This window comes from Eptatretus burgeri, chromosome 17 (assembly GCF_056783735.1).
Source record: "Eptatretus burgeri isolate ZD-2024b chromosome 17, Ebu_testis_v1, whole genome shotgun sequence".
Taxonomy (NCBI): Eukaryota; Metazoa; Chordata; class Myxini; order Myxiniformes; family Myxinidae; genus Eptatretus; species Eptatretus burgeri.
This window is the reverse complement of record NC_140977.1, coordinates 17,804,625-17,815,076: the sequence shown is the minus strand read 5'-3', so window position 1 is coordinate 17,815,076 and position 10,452 is coordinate 17,804,625. Positions and strand designations below refer to the sequence as shown.

Sequence of the window (10,452 nt, the reverse complement as noted above, 5' to 3'; positions counted from 1 at the left end):
GCTTGCACGGAATTAATACACATGTGATTAATACATATTGAGCTATCTCGCTACAAAAGGCCAGGAACATGAACAAAAGTAGTTGCTGGATTTGCATCCATGTCTCACACTTGACACAAAATATAATGATAAAAAACAAAATGGAATGATGAAAGTTAATTGCAAATGTTGTGAAGGTAGATATAGGGGTTCCGGTACTCCCATAGTCAAGAGGATCAATGAATGATACTTGTGCTAATGCCTGCATGTTTATTCATCAAGAAAGCGATTTTCATCTTCCCGCATCTACTCACCAAGTTATTTGTCACGTACATAGACATAAAAGGGAGTTAACATATAAAGAAGAGCTACATAAGAGTAGGAGTAAAAGGGATTTAGCAGAAAATATAAAGGCACCTTCACATCCAGATGGGATACATGGAATTAACACCTACTTGGCTATTTCTCGTCAACATGTTAAGACTTTTAATAAAAGTAGCCATTGGGTTTGTACTCATGTACCTCATTCAGTGAAGAGCGGAATACCACTATAAGCAGTATCTTTTAAATGGAATGAGTGGTGTGGATATTTTATAAGCTGGATGCAATGGGAAAATCAGCAAGATAATAATGCTAATCAAAAGAAAGAGATAGAATACCACTATAAGCAGTATCTTTTAAATGGAATGAGTGGTGTGGATATTTTATAAGCTGGATGCAATGGGAAAATCAGCATGATAATAATGCTAACCAAAAGAAAGAGATAGAAGAAAAATGGCTTGACCAGACAGCAGAAATGAAAACAATTAACGGTACGAGGAACTGGATCCAACGATAAAACCAAAGTAACTGGCATTGGCCTAACTTTAATTGAAGTAAGATGCCTCCATATTTTGTGGTAAGACAAATAAAACAAAAACCAGAATTGTCTCGTGCAGAAGTCATCAGAGAAAAGAACGTCAGGTAGGTCAGAATGCAAAAGTTACACGACATGGCCAAAAGTATGTTTTCCTCTTAAAACATCTGCCTGGACCTCTCTGTATAAGCATTAAAAGCTATTACTAGTCTGATAAAATAGAGACCTTGGGCCCACATGATACAGTACATCAATTAAATTGACTGAGCCTGTGAAATGTATTGTAATTGAAAGAATTCTGTTGGAAATATATATTCACCTTATATTGCTTTTGTACTCCAGAAAACATTATATATATATATATATATATATATATATATATATATATATATATATATATATATATATATATATATATATATATATATATATGGATATACTCAAAGGAAAGGAACGTATAATGATGATAAAAAAGCAGTTAATAGTTTTACTGTGGCAGTTCCTCTTAAAGGTAGATTTGGATTTTGTGATCATGATAAAGTTCTGTATGGTCTTAATATTAGATTTCAACTTCAAAGGAATGATAATGAAAATAGATTACTTTGTGGTGTTGCTAGTGCTTTTGGTGATCAGAATAAATTTGAAATTGATGAAATGAGTTGGTATATTGGTGAATATACTCCTAATCTTAAAACAGAAGAGATGTTAAACAGAAGACTTAACTCAAAGAAACTACTCAATGTATGATACAATATCTTAAAAGATGTCAACACGTTAAACTAAACCAAACCACTTACACGTGGAATTTGGGTGTTCTGGAAGGAAAGCCACGATATCTGTGGATCAATTTTTAAAAACCAGATGGTGATACTGCTACTGATAAGAATAATGCATTGAGTGATAATGCTAAGGTGAAACAACTTCGTGTTTCTCAAGATGGAACATTTTATCCACGAGATGGATTGGAAATTAATTGGGAAAAAAAATGATTTTGCTGAAGCATACAAGTCTTACCAAAAGGTGTGTGAAAGTAATGGAAATAAAGAACCTATTTTGGATATGACAGCATTTAAAAGTTTGTATACAATCTATGCGTTTGACCTGAGTGCTCAAAAGGAAACTATAAAGTCCAATCGAGTGGATACTTCCATATACATTGAAAGAGGAGAGAGTGAAGAAGTTGATAATATTGTTAGCTTTTGGAAGAAACAGAATTACAGATTAATCCAGATAATGGTGTTATGATTAGTCTCACTTATTTTTTGTTAAATAAATGAGTGGCAAAGTACCAATTGGGGTACATGTTAATCAAATCAATCTTCAACAACTATCATCTTGTGTTCAAAATCAAAAGCCTTGAACGATTAACGTTAATACAATTCAGAGAAAAGGAGCAGTAAGAATTGATGTTTTGCTCACAAGAGAACAGGTTTAAATCTTGAACGATACTGGCTCACTTAAAATTAAAATGACAAAACGAATGTTGAAAAATATTCAATAAGAGAGACAAGTGGAGGATTTCTCCCATTTCTAATTCCTTTATTTGCTGCTTGAAGTGCGGTTGGAGCATTGACGGGTGGTATTTCAACAGCCGTGAAAATTGCCAATGAAAGGAAGGCTCAACTCCGGGCTCAAAAATAATTGGAAAGACATTACAAAGAGTTGGAGAAACAAATTAGTGGAAGTGGTGCAATTGTACATTTTGCTGAAAAACTTGAAAGTCTGCCTGATAAAGCGAGATTGTTAGTTGGAGATATGCTTTCTTCTTTCGCACAAGCAGGTGTAAAATTAACTAAAAGGGGTAATAGATTATATCTTTCTAATAAATAAATGAGCATTGATGAGTGGTTTAAAGAATTTGGAAAGAATAGAACATCAAATTTACAACTTGTCAAATATTGTAAGAAATTAAAAATTCATAATGTGGTTATTTGTATGAGAGATGAATTAACAAACGTGTCTAAACATACAAGGAATATTATTATGAACTTCGAAGTTAATAATGGGAACGGTTCTCATTGGTTTTTATTTTTAATAGTCAAGACAAATATTATTTTGATAGTTTTGGTCTTCCACCACCTGTTGAAGTCATAAAATTCTTACAGAATGGTGTTTATCAAACATTTCAAGTCCAAGAATTAAATTCCAAGTGTTGTGGTCAATTATGTCTATATGTGTTATTTCAACTCAACAAAAATAAATAATTTTTATGACATTATTTTTAATCTAATATAAATGACATGTTGGTAAAGATGGTTCTATCTTTGGTGTATCCTAAGAACTGGATATTGATTTATCAAATTATTACACAAAGGCACAGGCTGAACGACAGAAATATAGTATAACAAAAAATATTAATATGAAAAATGCTTATAAATTAAAAAATTATCCAAGCCCGACTGACGCGAATGACTTGGTGAGATTAAGTGATTTATCACAATATATATCCTTAAATAAAATGGCCGTGTATTCCAAAGATACAGAAGTGTTGATTTTATCTCCAGGTCATACAGAATTCACAGTTCCAATTAAAATGAATTTTTATAAAGAAGGGCGTATCGTTTGTATGAGAATAGAACAATGGGGGTATGATATTAATGATTTAGGGTATAATTGGTCATTTAAAATTGATCTCGAAGACCTGGAACAATTAAATCAGTCTCGTGAGGAAGAATATTATCCACTTGGTAGAGAGAATGAGTTTTGTGGAAGCACGATTAGTAAACAACAAATAAAAGAATTTAATAAGGGTAAATATAATAATGGTTTTGCCCTCGTTTATATCATGAAAACAGAAAAAACGGGATTATATATAATAAGTAAGGAGATACAAAATGACAACTATGGGAAGATGGGGAGGTGTTTCATGTCATAATTTTATTATGTCATATATTTCTAATGCATAAATGACAGCAAGAAGGCTTCAAGAAAATCATCATTTCTGTGTCCAAGCATACCTTCAAGAAAAGGGTATTCAGTATTTTAATAAACATGTTCTACAACATAAGAATGAGGTATTTTCAATAAAAGATTGGCTTTATACTGATGTTGATAAACCAACAACTTTGGATTTCATTAAAATGTTAAATAATGAAAAAATTATAAAGTTAAGAAAACGTAAGGCTCTTTTGGAAATTCAAAAGAAATTTTATTGGTTTCCTGTTGTAAAAAAATTATTTTGGATACAGGAATAACAAGAAATCCCGTTGAATATATGTATGATATTCTATGAGGTGTAAGTGATTCGAGGATAGTCAGGGGCGAGGAAGGAGTTGAAGAGAGAGAAGAGAGGGAAGAGGAAGAAAAAGAAGAGGGAGAAGGAGGAGACGGAGAAGAGAGAGAAGGAGGAGAGAGAGAGCGAAGACAGAGAAGAGAGAGAAGGAGGAGAGAGAGAGCGAAGACAGAGAAGAGAGAGAAGGAGGAGAGGGAGGAGAGGGAGGAAAGAGAGAGAATAAATAAATATCAAAATATGGAAACTAGTGAGATTAAAAATGGATTGGAGGTATTACAGAAAATAAATAAATCTCAACGTACCGAGGAGGAAAACAAAGAATTGGCAAGTCTATTAGAAATATTTCCGACAAGACTATTGACATCGCTTTCAAGGAAAAGATATTGACGTGAATTAAAGTTTTTCATTTTTTTCTTAAATAAATGGAGGAGAGAGTGAAAACATTTCTGAGGATTCTTTATGTTTTAAAAATTAAGATTCAAATGTGCATGTTGGAAACTAAAACGGTTTTTGCACTCTGTAGGAATTTTTCTCATAAATACATGAGTTATTGTCTCAAATGTAAAAAGAAAACTAATACTAAAAATATCTCATATTTTAAAAGTAAAAATAATAGGGTTATACAAAAAGGTACATGTTCGGTGTGTGGTTCAAAAAAAAAGAGTCAATTTATCTCCAAACACAAACGTGGAGGAGATATACAAAAGTTTTTATCAGTAAGTAAATTTACAACTACTGGAATACCAGGGGAATTACATCTACCAGGGTATTCTTTCTGTGGTCCAGGCACAAACTTGGATAAAAGATTAGATGAGGCAGACAATCCTAAACCATGGAGTAAACCCATCAATAGGGTTGATGAAGTGTGCATGAGGCACGATATTGATTATGGGAATACCACAACTTTAGAAGAAAATCATGAAGCTGATAGAGAAATGTATAATTTGTCTGATACAAAATCCAACATTGAGAGAAAAAGTTGATAGGTTCATCATGAAGAAGATGATCAGTACCAAATTGAATCTTGGACTGGGATATTCAAAAAAGTTATAGGCTCTAATGATGTCATTAAGACTGAAGAACAATTAGCTGATGAATTACATAAACCAATATTCACAAAGTTTCGTAGGAGGAAGGTTTATTCAAAGGAAGTTGATTATATCTGGTCCGCTGATTTGATTGAACTCAATAATGATAAGGGGTACAAGTCTGCTTTAACCGTTGATTTGAGGAGTATATATGCGTGGGTTGGCCCTTTCAAAAACAAAACAGGTAATTCTCTTATGTTCGCCTTTCAACAGATATTTAATAAAAGCAAGAGAAAACCCAAAAAATTGTGGACTGATGAGGGCAGAGAGTTCTACAATAAAACATTTATGAGTTTTCTAAAAAATAACAGCATTACATTATACAGTGGCTTTAATGAAGGAAAAGCCGTTGTTATCGAGCGCTTTCATCATACTTTAAAAGAGAGACTGTATAAAAAATTCACACAACTTGGTTCTCAACAATGGTCATCTTTTTATTCAGGATATTGTAGATAAGTATAATGACACGATTCACATGTCAACGAATACGAAACCATCAGAAACATTTACAAAATTAGAATATGAAAAAGAGATTAATGTCAGACAATCTAGGTTCAAAGTTGGTGAGATCATAAGAATATATAGGGGGAAATCTCATTTTGAAAAAGGTTATACAAAGCGATGGAAAAATGAACTTTTTTTTAATTGTTGATGTAATAGATACGGTTCCTTGGACTTCTAAGGTATATGATTTAGAAGGGGAAGTGATTTTAGGTTCATTTTATTCACAGGAATTACAAAAGACAAAACAAAGCAAATAATACTCATGGGAGCAATAGGTTGGCACTTCACTCCCCTCTACTATACACCTTTATGGACACTCGAGGACCAAGTCCGAGGTGTATAACAGGTGGCATCTGCCGAGGGTTAAATTAAAAAAAAATATATATATATATATATATAATGTGTGTCAAGGGGGACGTTCTTAGATGTGTGAACCCAAAACACAGAATCTTCAACTGAATTGTCAGTCAAGGCTTAACTTTTGTTTGTTTGTCTGTGTGCAATGGGGGACGTTCTTAGATGTGTGAACCCCAAACACAGAATCCTCAACTGAATAGTCAGTCAAGGCTTAACTTTTGTTTGTTTGTCTGTGTGCAATGGGGGACGTTCTTAGATGTGTGAACCCCAAACACAGAATCCTCAACTGAATAGTCAGTCAAGGCTTAACTTTTGTTTGTTTGTCTGTGTGCAATGGGGGACGTTCTTAGATGTGTGAACCCCAAACACAGAATCCTCAACTGAATAGTCAGTCAAGGCTTAACTTTTGTTTGTTTGTCTGTGTGCAATGGGGGACGTTCTTAGATGTGTGAACCCCAAACACAGAATCCTCAACTGAATAGTCAGTCAAGGCTTAACTTTTGTTTGTTTGTCTGTCTGTGTGCAATGGGGGACGTTCTTAGATGTGTGAACCCCAAACACAGAATCCTCAACTGAATAGTCAGTCAAGGCTTAACTTTTGTTTGTTTGTCTGTGTGCAATGGGGGACGTTCTTAGATGTGTGAACCCCAAACACAGAATCCTCAACTGAATAGTCAGTCAAGGCTTAACTTTTGTTTGTTGGTGAGTGAGTGAGTGAGTGAGTGAGTGAGTGAGTGAGTGAGTGAGTGAGTGAGTGAGTGAGTGAGTGAGTGAGTGAGTGAGTGAGTGAGTGAGTGAGTGAGTGTGAGTGTGAGTGTGAGTGTGAGTGTGAGTGTGTGAGATAATATAACAGGGGGCATAATCAACCCCAACCCGAACCCACCCTTACATTCAAAATCTCAACCCCAACGCAAACCCACCCTAACCCTCACATTCAAAATCTCAACCCTAACCCACCCTTACCCACCCCAACCCTCACATTCAAATTCACAACCCCAACGCAAACCCACCCTAACCCTCACATTCAAAATCTCAACCCTAACCCACCCTTACCCACCCCAACCCTCACATTCAAAATCTCAACCCCAACGCAAACCCACCTGAACCCTCAAATTCAAAATATCAACCCCAACGCAAACCCACCTGAACCCTCACATTCAAAATCTCAACCCCAACCCAACCCTCGCCCAACACAATATCTTTTTTAAAATACGTATTTCAACAATATATATTTTTATGGTTTTTTCTCTTCTTCCAATTCTGTCTTTTAAGGCTTTCAGGTTTGATGAAGAAGAAAGGGGGAGTAAGAACCTTCCTGCATCTTCTTCCCAGAACTAACAATATATATATTTTTTCTCTTCTTCCAATTCTGTCTTTTAAGGCTTTCAGGTTTGATGAAGTAGAAAGGGGGAGTAAGAACTTTCCTGCACTTTCTTCCCAGAACTTTCTTGATACTGCTCTCATCAAGCACCATCCAACAAAGAACCACATCGATAGGTTGAGATCCCCAAGAGTCTTCTTGGGAGAAACCACATTTCAAGTCTCCAAAATAAAACCAACTTTCAAAGTCTCCAAGGAATAACTCATTTCCTCATTTTTTTCAAAATTTCTCAGTCTCCACGGTAGGCTCCATATTTTGAACCATCTTGGCAGAACCCTTTTCCCGAGTCTCCAAGGTAGTTATTTAAACCATCAAGGACAACTCATTTAATGATTTTTTCAAAATTTGTGAGTCTCCAAGGTGGGCTCCATATTTAGAACTATCTTGGCAGAACCCATTTCCCAAGTCTCCAAGGTAGTTATTTAAACCATCAAGGCAGAACTCATTTACTGATTTTTTCAAAATTTGTGAGGTCTCTGAGGTCGGTTTCACATTTAAAACCACCAAGGATTACTCATTAACTGATTTTTTCAAAATTTGTGAGGCTCCGAGGTAAAACTTATATTCTGGTTCATCAAGGTATAACTTGTTCAGTGGGTATTGTCTTGATAACTCACAATGAGTACCATCGATGTAAAACTCTTTTTCAGGATTTTGCGGGTCTCCAAGGTATAACTCTTTGGTTAGGTCATAAAGGTCGAGCTCGTTCTGTGGGTCTTGGTCGCTCACAAGGTCTTCAACCAAACCAACAATTTTGCCCCAAGTTGTGGCAAAAGCAGTATTTTCATTTTGTATTTCAGATACAATTTTCTGTGAGAGAAAATAATAATGTGTTAATTAAGTGATTTAATTATTAAATGATTATATGCTTAAATCAAACTCAGTAAATAGGAAAATAAAATGTTACCTCAATAGATAAGAGGTTTGAATCCAGTTCATCAACTTCAAGGTTTAGTTCCATACAAGTAGTAGAACTCCAAGGAACTCCAAAGTCATCCCACTCAAGCTCAGCACAGCAGTCCATTCTCAGTAAAAGTAAAAATATATTTAAATTCAGTCTGGGTTTCAAGCCTTTTATAGAAAGCCTGGAAGGTGTAGTTTCCTTTGGAAATTCTCTGAACATGCCCCAGGCCTTCATCCAGAAATTTTCTAAAACATAACATTCTAGAATTTACGAGTGAATTCTTTGGAAAAGAGATTAACTGGAAATGATGTGAGAGTAGGTGGACCTCACAAAAGAGGGTGGGACTTAGTAAAAGTGGGCGGGGCTTGGGAAAAGTGGGCGGAGTTTAGGGAAAGTCGTGCCGTTCATGGAAGTGGGGGCGGCTTTTGGGAAAGTGGGCATGGCTTAAGAAAAGTGGGCGTGGCTTAAGAAAAGTGGGCGTGGCTTATGCAAAAAATAATCAGGCTCAGGATGTGGTCAAACAAGAGCATTAAGAGAAGTTTATAATTTTATCTCTGCTCAAAGATATTTAGACCAAGAACTAAGGCCTTAGTTATTTTATAACTTGGTTTACGCAGTTCTTCAGCTAAAATGTAGGGTCGGTAGGTCGAAATATAAATATAAATATAATTTCAATTTTTAGAAATAATATATTTTTATGATTTTTTTTCAGATTTCAATGGAAAAGACAAGGGTAGGTGGGGGGGGGGGAGGGGGATAAATATAAATCCTGGACCAGGAGGATCTAAGAAAACATTGAAGATGGAAAACCATTCAAATGCAGAATGCCATTGTTCACTGTATCATCTGATGTGAAAAACAATAAAAAAAGGATTAAAACTTGTTTTTACAATATAGTCTGGCATGTTTTTCTTATATGAACCTGTTGGATCATCAAACAAATGGAAACAATGCTGAGAAAATTTCTGTCCAAGTTGTAGATGTGTGCGTGCACACCAGTGCATAGTGCTGGATATGATTAAAAAAAGGTGTCTACTCGGAATCAACACGTTCAAAACGGTCAATCAGAGCCATAACCTGCTTAGTTTTCAGTGCGCATCTGATCGTACCGTCTCCCCATCCCAATGAGCACATCAAAGGGCGATTTCTGGTCCGTTGAAGACTGAATATCAGCATCTCGCAGGGAAACTTTGACGTACTTGGCACTGAAATCTTTCAAGACGAACAGCGGTGTACAACTTTCGATGGAAACAAAAATCGGCATGATCGAGAGTAGCGTGTGAATCATCCCTGCTGCTGCACTGAATTGATGCAATAGTTCGGCCAGAATATTAGTCGTCAAAATGTTGCGTGATTATATCACCAATACAGTCACTCGAATTTATACCGCTGACATACTTCTTAACAACTCATGGCTCGCAGACTTCCTCTCCTGTCGCAGTCACCGTGTGGCCCTAAATGGAGTTCTTTCATCCCATCTTCCTGTCCAGGCTGGAGTTCAAGGTAGCGTTCTGGGCCCTGTTCTTTTTCTGATTTTCATCAATGATCTCTCCGACTCTCTGGAAAATCCTCTATATCTGTTTGCTGATGACTCCACCCTCTGCCGTACCATCGGTCATCCCTCAGACTGGCAAGCAGCAGCTTCTTCACTCACTGCAGATCTGGATAAAATCACAAACTCGTCCAATACGTGGAACATGTCTTTCAATCCAGACAAATCTCACACTCTCACCATGTCTCTTCGAAAGGACCGTTTAGAAACCCCCCCCCCCATCCACTTTCTAAACAAGCCTCTGGAAGAAGTCCTTTCTTTCAAGCTTCTGGGTCTCACTATCTGCCATGACCTTTCCTGGGAAAGCCATATTTCAAACCTCGCCTCCAAAGCCAGTCGCTGACTGGGAATCCTCCGTCGTGCAATGTCCTTCCTCGGCCCACCTGAGCTCCTGACCACTTCCAAAGCTTTTGTCCGCAGCCTGATGGAGTACTGCTCTCCACTCTGGGCTGGTGCTCCTGCCTCCCACCTTTCTCGGCTTCACGCTGCAGAAACAAAGGTATTTCGGATCATTGGCATCTCCTGCAATGAAGCTGAGTCTTTGGGCCTCTCACTCATTCACCGCAGGTTGGTCGGTGGTCTTTCTGTCTTCTACAGTC

At 36.5% G+C, this 10,452-nt stretch overlaps 1 protein-coding gene across 3 annotated transcripts in view; it reads right to left on the bottom strand.

Moving 5' to 3' along the window:
- The window catches only part of LOC147009442 (uncharacterized), a 34,076-nt gene that overhangs the window by 8,350 nt on the left and 15,274 nt on the right, over positions 1-10,452 (bottom strand). The window contains exons 2-3 of one of the 3 annotated variants that reach the window (XM_085861939.1): positions 8,305-8,422; positions 8,015-8,207 (exon numbers count right to left, since the gene is read on the bottom strand). The exons of the other annotated variants lie outside the window; for them this stretch is intronic. Of the exons in view, the coding sequence (XP_085718065.1) occupies positions 8,015-8,207; positions 8,305-8,421 (310 nt within the window). The 5' untranslated portion in view covers position 8,422. The remainder of the gene's footprint in view (positions 1-8,014; positions 8,208-8,304; positions 8,423-10,452) is intronic. 3 annotated transcript variants of the gene reach the window in all.